The sequence below is a fragment of the Carcharodon carcharias genome, chromosome 21 (assembly GCF_017639515.1).
Source record: "Carcharodon carcharias isolate sCarCar2 chromosome 21, sCarCar2.pri, whole genome shotgun sequence".
NCBI classification, from domain to species: Eukaryota; Metazoa; Chordata; class Chondrichthyes; order Lamniformes; family Lamnidae; genus Carcharodon; species Carcharodon carcharias.
In genome coordinates, this window is record NC_054487.1 from 24,310,552 (window position 1) to 24,332,169 (window position 21,618).

Below are 21,618 nucleotides of genomic sequence, written 5' to 3' on the forward strand. Positions count from 1 at the left end.
GAGTGCCTAACCACCTACTCTTGACATCCAATGGCATTATCATTCCAGAGTTCCCCACCATCAACATCCTGAAGGTTACCATTGATGAACAACTGAGCTGGATCAGCCATACAAGTGCTGTAGCTACTAGAGCAGGTCAGAGGTTGAACATTCTGAGTGGCTCATTTTCCAAAAACCCAGTCTTTTACTACCTACAAGGCATCTTAGGTGTGTCATGCAATGCTTATCATTTGCCTGGGTGAGTATAACTCCAACAACTATCAAGACGCTCAACCCCATCCAGGGCAAAGCAATCACCTTGATTAGGGCACCATCTACTGGCTTAGAAATCCACTGCCTCCAACATCAGCACTATCATGGCTGCAATGTGAACTATCCACAGAATACTTTGCAGCAGGTCACCATGGCATCTTCAGCAGCATCTCTCTAACCTGCGACCTCAACGACCTAACAGACGCATGGGAACACAATCAGCTCAAATTTCCCTCAAGTCATACTCAATCCTGACTTGAATATATCCTTCATTGTCATTGGGTCAACATCCTGGAACTCTCTACCCAACAACATTGTAGAAACACCTTCACCCACTGACTGCAGTGGTTCAAGGTGGCAGCTCAGCACCTTCTTAAGGGAAAATTAGATAGTTCCAAATTCTCAGATACATTTCATTGAGAAAAAAAGACACTACGAGAAGGATGCATTGTCCATGGTTAACTAAGGAAGTTAGGGATTGTATAACATTGAGAGGAAAGACGTACAATGCTGCAAAGATTTGTGGTGGCTCAGAAAATTGAGAACACTTTAGAAGCCAGCAAACTGACTAAGAAAAAAGACATTGGAGGATGAGAGAAGACTAGCAAGAAAAAACACGTACAAGTATATAAAAACGAAAAGCATTGCTAAAGTGAAAATTGGTCCCTTAGAGGGTGAGACTGGGAAATTAATAATGGGATAAAAGGAAATGGCAGAGACTTTGAACAAGTGTTATGTATCTGTCTTCACAGTCGAAGATATAAAAAGCACCCCAAGAATAGCAGACCATCAAGGGGTCAAAAGGGATGGAGGAATTTAAAACAATCACAATCAGAAGAGAAAATATGCTAGAAAAGCTAATGTGGCTAAAGGCTGACAAGTCCCCTGGACCCAATGGCCTGCATCCTAGGGTCTTAAAAGAAGTGGCTGCAGAGATAGTGGATGCATTGGTTATAATCTTCAAAAATTCCTAATTTGGCTAATGCTATGTGGCCTTTATCACAAGAAGATTTGAGCACAGGAGTAGCAAGGTCTTGCTTCATATGTATAGAACCTTGGTTAGATTGCACCTGGAATACTGTATGCAGTTTTGGCCCCCCCCTACCTTAGGAGGGGGGGCCAAAGGGAGTGCAACAAAGGCTCACCAGACTTGTTCCTGGGATGGTAGGAGTGTCCCATGAAGACAGATTGGGGAATTGGGCCTGTATTCTCTAGAATTTTGAAGAATAGATGGTGGTCTCATTGAAACCTACAAAATACTTAAAGGGATAACAGGGTAGATGCAAGTAAGATGTTTTTCCTGGTGGAGGAGTCTAGAGCCAGGGGACATAATTTCAAAATAATGGGGAAGCCATGCAAAATTAAGATGAGGAATTTTTTTTTTTTTTTACTTAGAGGATTGTGAATCTTTGGAATTCTCTACCCCAGAGAGCTGTGAAAGCTCAGTCATTGATTATTTGTTGGGCAGAGATTGATAGATCTCTAAATGCGAATAACGTAAAAGGATATGGGGATAGTGTGGGGAAAAGGCATTGAAGTGGATGATCAGTCATGACCATATTGAATGGCGGAGCAGGCTCAGTGGACTGAATGGTCTACTCCTGCTCCTATGGTTCCTAGATTCTGGAAAAGTCCTAGCAGATTGTAACTACATTCAGAAAAAGAGAGAGACAGAAAGCAGGAAGTTATGGGGAGATAGTCTAACAACCATCATTAGGAAAATGCTCAAATCTATTACTAAAAAGGTATTAGCAAGACATTTAAGGTTTTGTGACAGGGAAATAGTATTTGACAAATTCATTAGTGTTCTTTGGGGATGTTATAAGCAAGGATGTTACAAGCAAGGTAGATAAAGTGGAATCAGTACGTCGTATTTTTGGATTTCCAAAAGGCATTTGAAAAGGTACACATCAAAGGTTACTGTACAAGATAAGAGCTCATGGTATCGGTGGTGATATATTAGCATGGATAGAGGATTGGCAAACAAACAGGAGAGAGTGTGTTGGGATAAATGGATCATTTTACAGGTTGGGAAACTAACTGGTGGAGTGCCTCAGGGATCAGTGCTGGGGCTCAACTGTTTACAATCTATGACGTGGGTTAAGGGATTATATTGTAGCCAAATATGCTGATGATACAAAGATAGGTAGGAAAGCAAGTTGTGAGGAGGATACAAAGAATCTGAAAAGGAATATAGATAGGTAAAATGGGTGAGCAAAATTTGGCAGAAGGAGTATAATCTGGGGAAATGTAAGGTTGTCCACTTTGGTGGAAAAATAGAATATTATTAAAATGGAGAGACTCCAGCATGCTGTAGTACAAGAGGATCTGGGTGTCCTTGCATGTGAATGGCAAACCATTAGCATGAAAATCCAGCAAGTAATTAGGAAGGCAAATGGAATGTTGGCCTTTATTGCAAGGGGAATGGAATATAAAAGGGAGGTCTTGCTACAACTGTACAGTTCATTGGTGAGGCCACACTTAGAGTACTGTGTATAGTTTTGGTCTCCTTACCTAATTGAATTGCACTGGAAGCAGTTCAGAGAAGGTTCACTAGGCTGATTCCTGGGATGAAGGCATTGTCTTATGAGGAAAGGTTTCACCAAAGCATTGTACAATTTGTAGCAAGGCTTCTTTATTCTAGTACTCCAAACATCTTGCAGTAAAGGCCAACATGCCATTTGCTTTCTTAAATTGCTTGCTGTATGTGTACACTAACATTGTGTTCCTTGAATGAGCATAGCCAAGTCTCTCTGGATATCAGTATTTACAAGTTTCACACCTTTTAAAAAATATTCTGCTTTTCTATTTGTTTGATCAAAATGAATAACCACATACGCCCCCCACATTATATTTCATCTGCTTTCTTGTTGCCCAAAAGGCACTTAATTATCTATATCTCTTTGCAGCCTCTCTTGTGTCCTCCTCATAGCTTGCATTCCCCACATAGCTTTGTATTGTCAGCAAACTTAGACACATTACTCTCCCTCTTCATCTAGGTCATTAATATAGATAGTAAATATTTTTTAGGCCCTTCACTGATCCTTGCAGCACTCCACTAGTCACAGCTTGCCAACTTGAAAATGCCCCATTTATGCCTACTCTCAGCTCCCCATCCATTTTATCTCCCCTCATGTGAAGCTTCCCTCTCTAGCCCCACTATTTAGTTTAATGCCCTCTCTACAGCCCTAGTTATACGACTCACCCAGGACACTGGCCCCAGGGTGGTTTGGGTGAAGGCTGTTGCAATGATACAGCTCTTTCCCCAATATTGGTGCCAGTGCTTCATGAATCGAAACCCATTTCTCCATACCAATCTTTGAGCCACACTTTCAACTCTGTGGTCTTATTTACCCTTTGCCAATTTGCTCATGGCTCAGGTAGTAATCCAGAGATTGCTACCTTTGTGGTTCTGCTTCTTAATTTAGCCCACCTTAACTTAGCACATCCTTTGAGACTATTGCTCTTGGCTGGAGAACAGTGTCTATCCCCTAGTTCCCTACTACAACTACATTCCTTTTGACTCCCCCAACTTCAACGGCTCCCTGCACCACAGTGCCATGATCAGTTTGCTCGTCCACAGAAGCTGCATGAACCTTAAACCTGTTGATCAATTGCAGGGACTTAGGCTCCTTCATTGCCACCTTCTGGGTATCCATACCTGCCTCACTCAAAGTCACACCCTCCTGTCCCTGATGACATGGGCCACATCAGAAGTATCTAACCTAAGAGGTGTGACTGCTGCCTGGAACAAAGTGTCCAGGTAACTTTCCCCCTCCCTGATGCATCGCAATGTCCAAACCTTAGGCTCCAGTCCATCAACTCTGAGTTGACATTTCTCAACAGCAGCCACTTACTGCCGATGTGGTTGCTGTGGATCACACTGTTGTCCACCAGCTCCCAAATGCTACAGCCCTTCCATCTTTATTGCATTTTATTTAACCAATTAGGTGTCAAGTTTAGAAATATCGCTGAACTTTTATCTTCAATAATATTAAGTAGTTTAACTAGTCAAGTTATAAATTTAATGCAATACTTGTATCTTCCCATTATCCCCCTACAGGTTTAATTGACTGCCTCCATTTAAAGGTATAAAATCTTAAAACTCTCCAATCAACTACCTTCTCACCTAAATGTCTTTGAACACTCATCAACTACTAGAGGCTGATATAAAAAGCAGCACCTCCTTCCTCGTTGCACCATAATCCCAAGTTAGCAGTTGTTCCTTGCCACACTCAGACCGCATCATCTCCACTCTGTGCTCGCAATCTGTGCGGTCACACAAAATGTCTGCTTTTATAGAGGGCTGATGACTCACACCCAAGTTGCAACTTCAGCTTCTTGCTACAGTAGGGCCAACTATTCAACTGATTGACAGATAACTGCCACTGCCAGGCAGCTTCTGTTAAACTACTTTTTAAACTAGCTTGCAGTTTTAAGTCAGAATCTAACTGTTAATCTAAATTATAGCTTGAGGAAAATTTACCAGAGGTATCCCACCTGCACCAAATTGCCAAGTTGGCATTCATTCCTCATGGTGCTCAGACCTCTGGTATATTCCAGGGGGAGGGGTGGTGTGTGTGTGTGTGTGTGTGCTCACAAACACTGCCCTTGCTGCCGACCCACCAACACCCTCTCCCACAATTACTTACCTCTGGCCTGGGATGCTATGCAATCCTGGGCCTAGGGTGGCTGTCATTCTGGCCACTGTGGGATTTGAACCCATGTCCCCGAAGCATTAGCTTGGGCCTCTACATTACTAGTCCAGTAAGATTATCACTGCTGTACTTTGCTGTTCTAGCAAAGGTTCACTAGATTTGTCCCTGGGTTGACAGTGTTGTCCTATGATGAGACATTAAGTGAATTGAGTCTAAACTCTCTGGAGTTTAGAAGAATATGAGGTGATCTCATTGAAACATTAAAAATTTTGAAGGGGCTTCAGAGGTTGCTTCCCTTGGCTGGGGAATCCAGAACGAGATGGAACAGTTTCAGGATTAGGACTGAGATGATGAGAAATTTCTTCACTCAAAGCGTTTTGAATCTTTGGAATTCTCTACCCCAGAGAATTGTGGATTTACCATCACTGAATAAATTTAAGGCTGAGATAGACGATTTTTGGTCTCTCAGGGAATCAAGGGATATGGGGAGCAGACAGGAAAGGGGAGTCCAAGCCCAAGATCAGCCATGATCATATTAAATGGCAAAGCAGGCTCGAGCAGCAGTATGGTTTTCTCCTTCCCTTATTTCTTCTAGAATCATAGAATAGTTACAATGTAGAAGAGGCCATTTGGCCTATCGTATCTGTGCTGGTCCTTTGAAGGAGCAATTCAATTCGTGCCAATCCCCTGCCTTTTCCCATGTCCTTATGAATGTCAAAGTTCAACAAACAAAATTAATAAGACTGTAGTTTGGTTGAGAAATGAGAGAAGAGGTCATTTGATTAATCAAAGCTTGTCCCCATAATAATAGAAACAAAGTTTTTAAAATCTCTTTGTTTAAAATTATGCAGATTATAGAGAGTCACAGAATCAAAAGTAATTCCAAATTTCAATGAACAGTTTTGCAAACTCAAAGATCAATGCCACAGCAGTCAAGGCAGCGATTGAACTCAGGATTGGCTCTGGTGACTGGCTACAGGATATTTTGCTGACTTAAAAACATTAGAGGGAGCGTTGCACCAATGAACCCCCTTTTAAGTAAAGTAAAATTAATGAATCAATTCTATTTTACTATGGTCTGTTTTGGATATTTAGCAAACACTGATGACAGAAATAGTGTTGAAGCTCCCAAGGCCAATCGTTTTGGACTTGAATTACCTTATTTCTGCTAATGTCATAACACAATGTTTCTGTGTCTGAAAGCCTACCTCTTTTTCTGTCTGTGAGTATGCATCTTTCTGCTTGTGTGTACACATGTGTTAAACAATAATTCGCAGGGCTGGCCCGCAGGTGAGCGAGGTGGGCAACCGTCCAAGGCACCCTGGTTGAGAGTAAACAATTGAGCAGTGGCCAATGGCGTTCTCTCCTACCCCATGCTCTTTAATGCACTCACCATGTTCCTGGTCTACCAGTCTCCTGCCTTCCCTATTGTGTGCTTCCCCATTGCTCCTGGTCCCCTAGTGCTTTCTCTGTGTTCTGCTCTCCCTGGGCACCTGCCAAGCTAGGATAGGCAGATTCTGCTGTGAGAAACTGGCGCAGCCATTTTACTGATATCTGTAAGTAAATACCTGTTTTCTTAAAAGCATTAGTAAAACACGGTTTACCTGCAGCACTATTATGAAGTATATATAGTGTTAGCATTTAGACGTGAGTCCATGATTACTAATTCATATGTAAAAAGGGCCTTAACCAAAACAGCTTGAGAACTGATGTAATAAAATAAATAGTTAGGATCTTCCTAGTGGACATTTGCTTTGCCTGTTGTATTATTCCCAAATACAAAGGCATGCGACATGGTCCAGGGATGGACTGGCGGGTCTGTCCCAGGAAATAGGTCTCTGTGCTATTTGTTGTCACAGCTCCTCAACCTGCTCTTTCAGCTTCCTTAGCATGGGAATGGGGTCTTCATAAGGACTCTTGTCCTGGTGCAAATTAGTTGGAGCCAGCATGATCATCTGGAACAGTGCACCATCTAGGAGGAAAAAAACCACATTTACCTGCCCTTTAGCCTAGGAGATAAGCTGCCAACCGGGAGCATATTCCTGAGAGTTTAGGACTCCCAAATGGAGAGAGACTTGTAGGACTGGAGGAGCAGAGGAGCAGGGTGGCAGGGGAGGGTTTGGTGGTGAAGACTGGATGATTTCTGGTATCTTAAGACTCTGCTGAAAATTTCACCAATCTTAATAAGAAATTCAGAGTTTTATGCTTTTAAAAAAAAATACTAACTCTCAATATCTCAGATTCAGAAAACTGACACATTAATTAACACTCAATTAATATTCCATACACATTGTTATATAAATGTGTGCATGATGGTACCAACATTTAAAGGGCTATTGCCCTGGCAAAGAAAGTTCAAATGTTTAGTGTTTCAGGTTTAATAATTGTTCAGATTTATTAACCTGAAATTCATATTCAAACAAAAGTTTGCAGGCACCTTTAACGTAAAGGAAAACATTCCAAGTGGCTTCACAAATGGAAGTTGGTGGGAAAAGGAATGCTAGCTATGGAGAGGTTAGTAAGTGTTGACTACAACCTAGCCAAATAACTGGATTTTGAAAGACTTCTAAATGAGCAGAGAGTGGTAGACATGAAGAGGTAAAAAGGGGGAAACAGTGGAGCCATGTATAAAAATCAACTTACGACTCAAACTATCTACCACAACCAACATTATGTACCTTTGTTTGAACTAACAAGCTCATCTGTCCCAATAATGGCAAATAATGCTATTAGGCAAAGTTGTATATACGTATTATAATTTGTACATTTTTCACAATTCTTGGACGTTAAAGGGGTCAAAATATTAAACCAGAAAGCTGTTAAGAGTATGGAGACAGATGGTAGATCTGGAAGGGATATACAATAAATAAAGTTTAGGAACCTCTGTCACAGACTCCGTCCTGATCACCAGTATTTAAACAAAAACAATGAAGTCAAAGGGGAGCATTAAAGCAGAATGACTTATTTTATTAATAATATCAGGTTTTGAAAGCCCTTTCCTCTTTTAGCTGCCATGATCTGTTACTCCACCTATTGCCAGTCTCAGGCACTGCATTGTGACAAGACACCAAAGAAACATTGCCTTCACCATCTGGGCAGGAATATAATCTGCTCGTGTTTTAACAGTTGACTCAAAAATAACACTGATTGAGATCTTAAAGAGTAAGTGGGGAAAAAGTGCAAACGAACAGTATACATTCTTAGAAAAGTAAAATAGTTTGCATGAACAAATACATGAAGGAAGCTTCCAATTCTAATTATCAACAGAAATTTCTCAATATTTAATAAACACAACCACACTGATGCAACTATCATAATAGTGGCAAATTTCTCTTAGCAATAGACAGAAGCAACACTTTCATTATGCAGGGCAACCTTAGCATTCAAAAAATCACCCTGGAACCCAATTACTGCCTCATATACTGTACACCCAAGATTCAGAAATGTTACAAATACTGTTCTGTATGCACTAAAGCAGAATATCCATTCAAACAGCACCTTTCATGACCTCTGGACATCAAAAGTGCTTTCCAGCCAATTAAGAACCTTTGAAGTAATCACTGTTTAATGTAGGAAATGCAGCAGCATATTTGTGCACAGCAAGGTCCCAAAAACAGATAATCTGATTTAGAAATGTTGATTGAGGGATAATTATTATCCAGTACACTGGAATAGCTCCACTCGCTCTTCTTCAAAGTGCCACAAGATTTTTTACATCCACCTCAGAGAACAGGTGGGACAGCAGCAGGCATTACAGGCTTGTCTCACTTTGTTTCTCTAGATCTACAAACTGGGCTCTTTCTCAAAACAAAATAATATAACATTAGAAAACTGATATTTTTATTACAAATGTTTCAATTTTTTGTCAAGCCTGCGATATGCACATTACAAAATCATTCATTTTCATAAAACCATCACTCCTAACTTTCTCATTGTATCAAGTCAGTAAAACGTCCTCTACCCCACGGCTCAACCAATGATGCTCGTAAACTGGAAAAAAAGGTGAAATAATACATTCTACCGGTATGGTTTTCTCCCTTAGTGAAGCGCTCACATGCTCTGCTCACATGCCTCCCCATAGCATGCTGTGGATAAGCAGTTCGGCATGTGGAGCTAGCCCAGATCCTTGATCTTGCTAACCTTAAACAAAACCATTACTACTTAATCATAACCAAGCAATTTCCACTGTTTGAACAAGATGACATCAAAAATGACAAAAACATTTAATTTTCTCCTTTTCAGAAAATAAGAAATAGGAACAAGAATGAATAATTTGGCCCCTCGAGCCTGCTCCACCATTCAATACAATCATGGCTGATCTTCTGCCTTGACTCCACTTCCTATTTGCTCCCCTTACCATTAGATTTTTGAACTTTCAGAATTAATCTCATCCTTCAACATACTCTCTGGTAGAGAATTCCAGAGAATCAGAACCCTCGAGAAATTTCTCCTTATCTCAGTCCTAAATGAGCAGCCATTGTGCTTAAATCCCCAGCCAGGGGCAACAACCTCTCTGTCTGACAGGTTTCTATCAAGACCCTTCAGAATCTCGTATGTTTGAATGAAATCCCCTCTGGTTCTTCTAAACTCCAGAGAACATAGACCTAATTTATGCAGTCTCTCAACCCTTTCATTCCAGGAACCAATCTAGTGAACCTTTGCTGTGCACCTCCAAGGCAAATACATCCTTCCTTAGATTTTGGGGTCAAACCTGCATGCACTACTCCAAGTGTGGCCTCATCAAAGCCCTAAACAATTGGAACAAAACTTCCTTGTTCTTGTACTCTAGTTCCTATGCAATAAAGGCCAAAATGTAATTTGCCTTCCAAATTGCTTGCTGTACCAGCACGTTAACTTTGTGTTCCTTGTAAGAGTCTCGCTGCACATCAACATTTGAAAGTTTCACACTGTCTGCCACCTTGTTGCTCACTCATTTAACCTACTTATAATTCTTTGCAGCCTCTTTGTGTCCTCACAGCTTACATTCACCACCTAACTTTGTATCATCTGCCAATTTGATACATTATTAATTACTTCAATGAAGAGATCAAGAGTAGAGATTGAAAATAGCTGAAGCCTCGGCACTGATCCTTGTGGCATTCCATTAGTCACAGCCTGCCAACTTGAAAATGCCACATTTATCCCTATTCTCTGCTTACTGTCCATTATCCAATTCTCTCCGGGTGTGATGTCCAACAGAGGCAAAGGCGTAAAGGTCTCGGTAAAGGTGGTACTAAACGGCACCGGAAAGTCCTCCGAGATAATATACAGAGAATCACTAAACCCGCCTTTCGCCACCTCGCTCAACGTGGAGGCGTTAAACGCTTCTCTGGTCTCATTTATGAGGAAACTCGCGAGGTTCTCAAGGTCTTCTTGGAAAATATCATTCAAATCTCCAGCCATACTAACATGTTATCCCCAGCTCCATGAGCTTGTGTATTAACCTTTAGCATGGCACTTTACTGAATGACTTTTGGAAATTCGAGTATATTAAATCTATTGGCTCACCTTTATCTGCCTACTGGTCACTTCCTCAAAAAACGTTATGAAATCTGTCAAACAGAATCTCCCTTTCATAAAGCCATGTTGACTCTGTCTGATCATACTACGATTTTCCAAGTGCATTGCTAAGACTTCCTCAATAATAGATCCCAGCATTTTATCAATGATTGATGTCAGGCTAACTGCGTTCCTGGTTTTCTCTCTCATTCCTTTTTCAAATAACAGTTTCACATTTGCTAACTTCTAAACCACTGGGACAGTTCTGGAATCTAAGGAATTTTGGAAAGTATCAACCAATGCATCCACAATCACTGTTCTACTTCTTTTAGAACCCTAGAATGTAGGCCATTAGGTTGTTGAGATTTGTTAGCTTTTAGTCCCTTAGCATTCTCCAATATTTTTTCTTCCACTATGAATTACTTCAAGCTCAGTTTCCTTAGTCCCGTGGTTGCCCTCTATTTTCTGGTATGTAATTTGTGACTTCTACTGTGAAGACTAACATAAAATATCCATTCAATATTGCTGCCATTTAGTCATTCCCCATTTCTCCTGTTTCTGTCTCTAAGAAAGCAATATTTACTTCAACTACTCTCCATTTTACATACTTGTAAAAGCTCTATCAGTTTTTATATTCCTGGCTAGTTTACTCTCATATTCTAGTTTTTCCTTTCCAAACAACTTTTTGGTTTTCCTTGCTTTGCTGGTTTCTAAAACTCTCCCAATCCTCAGGCTTGCTACTGTTCTTTGCAACATTATAAGCCTCTTCTTTTAATGTAATACTACCCTTAACTTCCCTAGTAAATCACAAATTGGTTAGTCTTGCTGAGTTTTTATTTTTTAAATGGAAGGTATTTTTGCTGAACATTTTGATTCATTGCTTTAAATGTTTCCCACTGAATTCTCCACATTGTATTTACCACTTGACAAATATGTGATTTTAGCAATTTCTGGAAGGGAAAGGAAGGAAGGAAAGAGGAAAATAAACTGAAGGATTGCCAAACCAGACTGTTTTTATTAACTTCCCACAACCATTGCAGCCATCTCAGTCAAAATAGAGTTGGGATACAAGAGAAATGGGGGTGGATAGGTAAAAACCTTACAAGAAACCAGGAAATAGCTACTAGTGTGGAAGGAGGAAGACCTGAAGACAGACAAGTAAAATAAGTATTAAACTAAATTTAAGAACAGCAGCTACACTCTGCTGTGGTATTTTTTCAACAAATTCCTAGCATTTCAGTACCATAAACTAGCCAGTGACCTTGAAAAACCTTACAAGCTTTGTCAGATAGAACCAAACAAGTCCTAGCAGCGTCTGCTAGGAAAAGCACAGCTGCAGCACATTGCATGAGCTGGCAATGCAGACATGCTATGAGCACACTGTTGAAGAATTTGAGGTATCACACCTCTAATTTCAATAATTAGAAATATTATGCAGCTATTCAACCTGAGCTATTGTCAAGGATAGCTCAGACTTGAAGTATTTTACTTAACAGAAGCTTTTTGCTGCAATAACCATTACAACAAAGTGGTAGTAGAAATAATTATAGATGATAAGCTGCCTTCATGTCCAAAGTTATGGTCTACATGGAAAAAGGGAATAAATTTTTATGGGGAAGTGGGTGTGAGAGAGACAAAACAATGAATGGAGTGTTGAGCAGCATCTGCCTAGGTGTCGATCAGAATTCCAAAGTATGCTAGCAGCATTATTTCTGAAAGTGGTATTTTTGGCTAAGAACATTTCTAAAAAATCACATTCAGTTGCAGTGAAGCATTGAGACAATAGAAACTGTTGAGGCTCCAACGATTACAACACATAAGTTGCCAGGTGGCAATCTGAATTCTGGAAAAGGTGCATCCCACTGAATGCAGGATTAGAGGGCAACCTTGAAGTTTTTCTTTCATTCAAGGCAGAAATGCCATCCTCATACCAGCCATACTGCCTACCCAGATAAAAACCAACAGTTCCTCGACTTGATTGAACAAGCTCTCTCCAGCATTCCCACACAGATTGCAGAAATAAAATGAAACATACTTTGAGACACCATCTACAATACCTCAAGATATGAGATGCAAGAGTGGAAAATTGCTGACTAGCTCAAGACTAACATCACTCTGATGGAAAGCGTCACTGAAGCCAAGCGATCTGCTCTCATTAATTACAAGAAAGATCCGAGCAAGAAGACTTAAAATGCAACAAGAGCCAGTCAGAGTAATGTCCAACTGATTGCTAGATAGTACGCCAATGGCTACTGGTTGCAACTTTGCCAGAATATCCAGACGTCTTTCAATACGGGGACGGCTGAGGCATGTATGAAGGGATCAAAAAAGCAACAAGTCCCATCTGCAAAGAAAACAGCTTCATTGCAAACAAAGGCAGTTGAGATCACCGACTTCAATAAACAGTTGGAGAGATGGGTGGAATACTACCTCGAGTTGAACTCTAGGGAAAACACTTGTCAATGAGGGAGCTCCAGATACTTTAGAAAGCCTGCCTGTCATTGATACGATTAATATTGAAACCACAATAGAGGAGTTTAGAAAAGCAATCGACTCGCTTGCCATGGGCATAGCTCCAGCTGCTGATGCTATACCACCTGAACTCATCAAGCACGGGAAACTGGCACTCCTGCAGCATCTGCACAAACTTCCCCGTCTCTGCTGGAGGAAGGAGGCAGTGCACCAGGATATGCCTGTTGCAAAGATGGTGATCCTACAAGAACAAGGGTTACCACAATAACTATCCAGGCATTGCCCTGCTCAATATTGTGGGAAAAGTATTTACTTGTCTTGCCCTGTCACAGATCCTGGCTGAACGTATCTAACCTGACCCCAATGTGGTTTCAAAAATGGAAAATCTACAATTGACATGATCTTCTCAGTCCAGCAGCTGCAAGAGAAATACCACAAACAAAGGAGGCAACTACATATTGCCCTCATCGATCTCACCAAGGCATTCAACCACATAAGCAGAGGTGGTCAAGTTGTTGGAGAAAATTGGCTGCATGCTGAAGCTGCTCAGTGTGACTACCTCTTTCCATGACAACATGATGAATAAGGTCAGCTGTGATAGAGCAACATCGGAATCCTTTGGAGATCCACAGTGGTGTCAAACAGGGTTGCATTCTTGGCACCGATACTCACGTCTGTCATAAGCCTTCAGTCCATCTAGAGGATACCTACTTACATACCATAACTGACGGAAATCTGTTCAGCCTTGCTCACCTAAGATCAAAGACAAAGGTGCACCAAATCCTCAGAGTTGGTTTAGGCTGATGAGTCTCCACTAGCATTCCATACCAAGGGACACATTCAGAGAAATGGACAGACTCTCTCATGCCTGTCAAGAATTTAGTTTGTGCATCAGCATCAAGATGACAAATGTCATGGGTCCAGGATGTTGCCATCTATCAGCATTGACAACGTGATGCTGGAGGTTGTTAATAGTTTCACGTATCTGGGCGCCAGAATCACCAGCAATCTGTCACTTGATGCTGAAATCAACACAGGCATCACAAAAGCTGCTGCTGTTATGTCCCGGCTGATTAAGGGAGTGGAACAACAGCAACCTGACTGACAACACCGAATCATGAGTCTACCAAGCCCAAGTCCTCAGCGCACTCTTCGACAGTGTTGAGACCTGGTCAACATATATGAGGCAGGAGAAAAGACTGAATAGTTTTCATCTTTGTTGTCTCAAATGTATCCTCAGCATCACTTGGCAGGACAAGATCACTAATGCAGAGGTCTTGGACCTTGCCAATTCCATCAACATCTACTCATTGGTAAATCAACAATGTCTGTACAGGCTCGGCCATGTTCACCTGACAACCATATTCCCAAAGACCAGCTGTACAGTGAACTGGCCACTAAATCATGATCTCCTGTGCATCCTCTGCTGCAAAGACACCTACCAATGAGATATGAAGATGGCAAACATTGGCAACTGGGAGACAGTCGCTGACAGCCATAATCTCTGGAGGCTGTTTGGAAGGGCATAGGAAGGGGCGAGCAGAAATGAAAAGCTCACTAGCTGAGAAGTGGGCCCAGAGAAAACAGGCCAGCGAATTGTGCACCTTCTCAGCCTACTTTCTTCCTCTTTAACAATTGTGGCAGAGCTTACCATGCCAGAGTGGGGCTCCTGGGTCACACCACACAATGCCTAAGACAGAGTTGAACACCACAGCGCAAAGCCATTGTCTTAAGAGACATAAGGCTGTCACCAAAGAAACAAACTGAATACATTATTTATGTTGTGGAGAAAGCCAAAAATTAAAAGTACCTTGCACAATCACGAAGGACTCCATCCTTCGGCGATGCGCTACCTTACATCAGAAACACAAACAAGAACTGTGTAAACTGACTAAAGAGTTTCTTTATGAACATCTCATTGGGTTCATAAAACACAAACAAAACTGATTCATCAAGTCAGAAAAGTGAGCCATGCAGAAATGTTCAACTCCCTAAATGACCAAATGCCTTGTCACCATGTTGGCTCATAAACCACTTGTCATTATATATCCTTTACTTAAACATTATTGCACACAAACAAGCTAAAAAGAGTAAGATATTTGGACAGTTTTATAAAAATTAAATCAGATCAAACCAAGATCTCCTATTATAAAAACAAAAAACTGCGGATGCTGGAAATCCAAAACAAAAACAGAATTACCTGGAAAAACTCAGCAGGTCTGGCAGCATCGGCGGAGAAGAGTAGACATTTCGAGTCCTCATGACCCTTCAACAGAACTGAGACCTCCTATTACCTATTTGATTGTTAGCCCTTTAAAAGTCTAAGGCCCAGATTTCTGACCTCCAATCATTGGAGACCAAACACACAACTCAAGATGCACGTCCAGACCCCAGAGAAGTCCTGATACACTGACCTCAATGAGAATTTTCCAGGAAATGTGAACCTCCTATGGAAAATACCCCTACCCCCTGGGACCCTGCTCGAATATCTATGACTCTTAGTTAGAGTCAAGAGACTCCAGACAGTTCTGCAGTACTTACCTGGATAGTTACCCAGGAAATGTTAGACAGGAAAATCCTAGTCTAACTCCTGGCTAACTATAGAACGGACCCCTTCCAAATCACTCTCACTGATCTACTCCCCCTGACAACCCACCACCTATCCATCACCCCAGCTTTTTTTTTTAATTCATTCATGAGATGTGGGCTTTGCTGGCTGGGCCAACATTAATTGCCCATCCCTAGTTGCCCTTGAGAAGGTGGTGGTGAGCTGCCTTCTTGAACTGCTGCAGTCCATGTGGTGTAGGTGCTGTTAGGAAGGGAGTTCCAGAATTTTGACCCAGTGACAGCGAAGGAATGACGATATATTTCCAAGTCAGGGTGGTGATTGACTTGGAGGGGAGCTTCCAGGTGGTGGTGTTCGCATCTATCTGCTGCCCTTGACTTTCTAGATAGTAGTGCCCGTGGGTTTGGAAGGTGCTATTTAAGGAGCCTTGGTGAATTCCTAAACCCCTCCTGACACCACCAACTACCCCTCCTAACCACCTGACTACTCCCAAACCAGAGTCAGCTACTCCCACCATCCGACTACCTCTCCAACTTGAACCGACTAACCCCCCACACTCGACTACCCACCTGACTGGCCCCCAACCTGACCACCCCTCCCAACTATCCCCAATCCACCTATCCACCCTAACCACCTGCCACCTTGCCCATTCACTCATTCATCCACTCACCCATGCAGTCACATTTAAACTGGACTTTTAAATTTACTTTACGGCAGCTAGTGCCATAAAAGGAAGGTGTGGCTTGTCCTCCCCCTGATGCTAGAGCTCTGCAGTGGAGAGCTTCATGGAATCTTACACTCCGTATTTCTGAAGAATTTGGACTCAGAAGGCCTAGCCAGAAGTGCGGAGCATTTTTGGGGCGTTGAAAAGTTCGATCAGAAGATCCGGGCCTAATTTTCACTTAACCGCCAGGTATCCATGTTAACTGTTTTGGCTCCAGCCAATTACCAGCCACAACGAAAGTGTGGTAATAGTTGTTGGAGATTATGCAGAGGGCAATAGTTGCAAACTTGGTGAACAATGCCTTAGCGTGTGATCTAATGACCTTAGTCTTCAGAGATCTATCAAGCGATAATTGCACAAGTTCACTGCTATTGATGCTCAACTGGAAACAGATGTATGATCTTTGCTGCAACATAAACAATATTGTCCTCATAGCTACACCTAATGGTGATCCATGTTCTGCTAAAAAAAATCTGAATCACATAGCCCTTTCGGTTTTTCTCCTGCTAAAAATCTGGCCCAGAGTGTGCATATTGCATCAGTATGGCACATACAGCAATGTAACATGTGGGTTGGCAGAAATGCAGCGGGTGGCATCTTCAAAGCAGATATTTGCAAGAAAAAAGTGGGAGATTTCTGAAGCGTTCTTTCAAATTTGGAAGGAACTTTTTAAAAAACTACAGTGTATTTCATTGCTTGAAAATAGAAATGAATTGCTAAGAAATAATTAACAATCCAATGTATATACCTCACTAGATACAAGTCTTCTTATTATCTCCCAAAAGAATATGGTATAAACTACAGCACAAGTTTATTAGATGTAACAAATGAAGAAAAAGTGAATGCTGCAGTTTGTAGTACTTTCACTAATTTTTTTTAAACTGTAGCGCCATTCCAAACATAACAAAAGACACAACACTTGGTTAATTTTAATAATACTAAACATGACCTATTATCAGTAATATAACTAACTTGTGAAGATTGAGAAATTACACATAGAGCTCCACAGGTCTATCTCCACACAAGCTATGGAACACTAATACAAGAGCTAATGAACAACAAGAACACTGCTTTGGTATTTCTTTTACTCTTTAAGTTGAAGCACGCTTAACAATTTTAACACAATTGGACCTGAACCCTATCCAGATGCAAACACATCTTTTTTGGCATTAAACAACAGTCTTCACTTTGAATAGTTTCAGGTTAAACAATAGGTATTAAATGGCTTGCATCTACTTTGCAATCAAAACATATTTGCACAGGAATAATGCTTCTGAAGTAAGCTTTTACTTATGAGATGATATTCTCTAATATGTGTAAAACATGTTAACATTAGCAAAGTTTAAACTACTCAGGCATAATGCAGCAGCAACAGCACTTTTAACATCAAAGGTAATAAGCTTATTTGGCAAGATAATGAACTATTCTGGCAATATTGCCCTATCACACTCATTTACACTCATAATAGGTAGAACAGTACCAGTAGGCTTTGACACCCTAAATATGGATTTTTCTTTAGAATTTTCAATGCATTTTAAGAAGTGCTACAACCACTTAAGTTTTAATATACATTAGATTTTTAATCAAAGCATAACATAGGAATTGGCAATATTCTCAGTGAACTTTAAGATCTTTATTTTTCTGATCCACAACTACACAACTTTCCATTTCTACACCGTTTAGGGAGTGCAATGAGAAAGAAAAGCAATGAGATAATAGCAGAGGATATGATGCAAAACAAGGCTCAATGGGATAGGATCACCAAATTACACCAAAAGCTGTAACAAAAATCACAATTAAGCTTCAAGCAATTAAGTTAGATATACATTCAAGAGGACTGTAGCGAGGGCATACAGGAAACATGAACGGCTGAAGCATTAGGGGGATTTTCTCCATACCGACCATTAAAAACTGATTTGCACCTCTCAATACCCATTCAGTCCTCGTCATGCCACTCATCACCTTCCACAAAAAAAAACAAAGAAGACCAAACAAAATTCAGCAAAACACTAACACCGATGAAGATGATAGACTTTAAAGAAAATTTAAAACAAAAAGCATCTAATGGAAACCATAATCTTTGAATTGCCATGCATGGTGCCATGGGAAATCCAATTTACTTATCAATTATTTTGAACTGGAGTTTCACACTGATGTTGTTCTCCCAAATTTCAAGTTTAAAATCAATGTCATTACACAGAAGCAATGAATAAAACAAAACATGTGTTGGGTGTTAGATAAATCAGGAGAGCAAATATCCTCAATTGTCATTTGAAGATGTGTATATTCAGATCAGCAATCTGTTCAATTCTGAATATATAAATGCAGGAGAAACTTCCAAATCCTAGAAGCACCATGATGACAACCCCTAGCATTGGAGGACTCAGTTATAATAAAAGCTGGAAAAACTTGAATCGAACAATTGAAAAATAACTTTATAGAGATACACAAGATACTGGCATTACCCCTTTGTATTTGAAGATGATATTCTTCTACATGGCTTGTATGCACTACTGATTATTATACTGACACAAAAAGAGACAAGTTCTCCTGCACACTTCAAACTAAAAGATGCCATTTGGGATCAACAGGCTGCTGCTGTTCACATTTCCAATGTTGCAGGTTATTTTTCACAAATAACTCCTGCACTCGTACCACCTACAGTGACTTGCATCACTACTCACCAGTTCCTTCAATCAGCTCTAAGATTTTCCCAACCATAGACTGATTATTTAGCTCATGGTACACTTGACTGTGCCCTTACATCAGTCACTTAGATGCTGCTTTCCTTATTTCAGTTTGCCGTATTAAACCCTTTTTGGCATTTAGTCTTCCATATGGCTGGCATGTGAAACAGCCAGTAACAGCGAACATTTTTGATTCCTCTTTATTTGTCCACTTGCATGTTTGTTGGTTTGCTCACATGCCAGCTGATAAAGCTGTTCAATTTAGTTTTGCTTATAGTTGGATAACTGCCTGTGAAATTCAGTAGTGGGACAGCAGCAGTTTGTTGCATTGCCCAGCTTTTTCTCCCCATGAGCTGATTATCAAGTTCACACTATTACTAATTCTACAATGAGAAAGGAAGGGAGCAGAATGATTCAAACTAAGAGCTCCTCTTTGAGCCATATACTGCAAGGCCACAACACACAGAATGAAATCCACACATGGGCTGCAATCAGCCTATGGTGCACAGGTTGGGCACCATGTCATAGATAATAAGTAATAAGCAAATGCAAAATATCGGTTAAAATTTGTGGGGAAATAGCAGTGAAAATAATTTTTCTCTCTTCCGATTTCTAAAAATATATTGCATTTTAGAAAGCTAGGTCAAAGTCAATTACAAGATATCCTCTTATTCAGAGTTTAAGGATCTAGGAAAATGTATTTGAAAAAGTACACTACTATTGTAGTCTTGGCCAGTAGTGTGATACAATAGGTCTCCAATGCAAGTTTCACCTTCTGCAAGTTCCTCTCCAAACCACTCACGACCCTGGCTTGGAAATATATCACCATTTCTTCATTGTCACTGGGTCAAAATCCTGGAACTTCTTCCTTCACAGCACTGTGGGTGCACCACATGGACTACAGCAGTTCAAGGAGGCAGCTCACCATCACCTTCTCAAAGGCATTTAGGGATGGGCAATAAATACTAGCCTAGCCAGTGACACCCTCATCTCATGAATGAATTAAAACAAAAAAAAATCAGCCTCACTGGGTAAGGAACTTCCAATGTTACACTGCTGGACATAGCAATTTCTGTGCTGTATTTATGATATAGGAACAACAGCTGATGTCACATTGGCCTTTATAATTTAACAGCAATAGAGAAATTTACACAAACAGTGTTACAGGAACCTGGCTATTTCCCTTAATCATGTGTAATGAAATTTCCTTTCAAACTTTCAAATTATACACATGGTCTGTTTTACCTGATAGCATTATTTGTATTTAATGAATTAGCAATGCAACTGAAAAATGTAATCAAGTGAATGGATAAAACAGTAGAACATGTTTTAGTTGACTCACCATCTCAAATCATTATTCCCTCTCCTCTGAGTTCACTGCCATCTTATCCTCCCTCAATCTTCCCCTCCATGTAAACTCCCCAACCCATGTCCACGGCCTGCCCCTTGACCCATCTCACTTGGTCTGGCTAGTCCCATAATTTCAATCACAGATGAGGCCACCTCTGATCACTTCCTTGCACCACACAACACCCACGTTCCCCTTCCACCACCCAAACCCAGCTCTTTCTCCATCTGTCCCTGGAAAAAGTTATACCCCAATTCACTTGCAGCTGTACATTCAAAATCCCAACTATCTAGCCTTTGGCCCTCCATTTGCCACAACACTTCTGCACCTACTGATTTACTCAACCACACCTCATCTCCACCTTTGATGTCCTAGGCTCCAACAAAACCATTATTCTTACTCACCCTGGACATTCCCTCAATATGGCTCCCACCTCCACTAATGTAAGTCCAAGGAATACAGACCTGAAAGGATATAGCACACAGCTGGTTAGCTAACCACCTCCAGATCTGGTTGGATCACTTAAAACACCACCAAGTCCTATTCTCATCTGCTAAAATCTTCAATATTCCAGGATCATCCTGGAATGTAAAGATAACCGCCACCCCCCCCGCCTTATTTTCGCTACTGCAGATGGTCTCCTTAAATCCTGCCCTCCTTCATGTGCGATGAACTCAAGGACTTCTTTGTCACTAAGATTGAGTCAATCCAATCAGCTATGCCACATCTATCCCTTCCACTAGCCCACCTGACCAAAATTTCTTTAATACTTCTCCTTACCCTAACCCTGAACTCACATCTTTCTCCAGCTTCTTTCTCATCTCCTCTCATGCCCTCTCTGAGCTCAACTTGTCCATCAGACCCACTTCCTGTTCCCTTGATTCTATTCCCACTAAATTGCTAATCATCCAACTTCCCCTCCTGGCTCCCATGTTAGCTGATATTGTAAATAGTTCTCTCTTCAGATGTTATAAATCTTTCCTTTAAATCTGATGTCATCACCCATCTCCTCAAAATAAAAAAACAACTCTAATCTCTCTACCGTTCCACCTCCAACCTCCCTTTTCTCTCCAAAGTCCTTGAGCATGTTGTCGCCCAAATCCATTCCTATCTTTCTGGAACTCCGAGTTTGAATTCCTCCAATCAGGTTTCCACCCCTGCCACAGTACCGAAATAGCTCTTATCAAAGTCAAAAATGACATCCTGTGTGGCTGTGACAAAGGTAAGCTTTCCATCCTCATCATTCTTTACCTGCCTGCTGACATAGCTGACACACCATCCTCCTCCAATGCCTTTCTGCTGTCATCCAACTGGGTGGGGCTGCTCTCAAATAGATAATAACGGAACTATCTAATCATAGCCAGAGAATCACTTACAACAGTTTCCCTTCCTGCTCCACTACCTCTGATGTC

At 40.9% G+C, this 21,618-nt stretch overlaps 1 protein-coding gene across 3 annotated transcripts in view; it reads right to left on the reverse strand.

Moving 5' to 3' along the window:
- LOC121293411 (tubby-related protein 3-like) overlaps positions 1-21,618 on the reverse strand; it is a 142,040-nt gene that overhangs the window by 116,569 nt on the left and 3,853 nt on the right. For 2 of the 3 annotated variants that reach the window (XM_041216474.1, XM_041216471.1), the window contains exon 2: positions 20,611-20,670. The exons of the other annotated variant lie outside the window; for it this stretch is intronic. In XM_041216474.1, the coding sequence (XP_041072408.1) occupies positions 20,611-20,670 (60 nt within the window). The remainder of the gene's footprint in view (positions 1-20,610; positions 20,671-21,618) is intronic. 3 annotated transcript variants of the gene reach the window in all.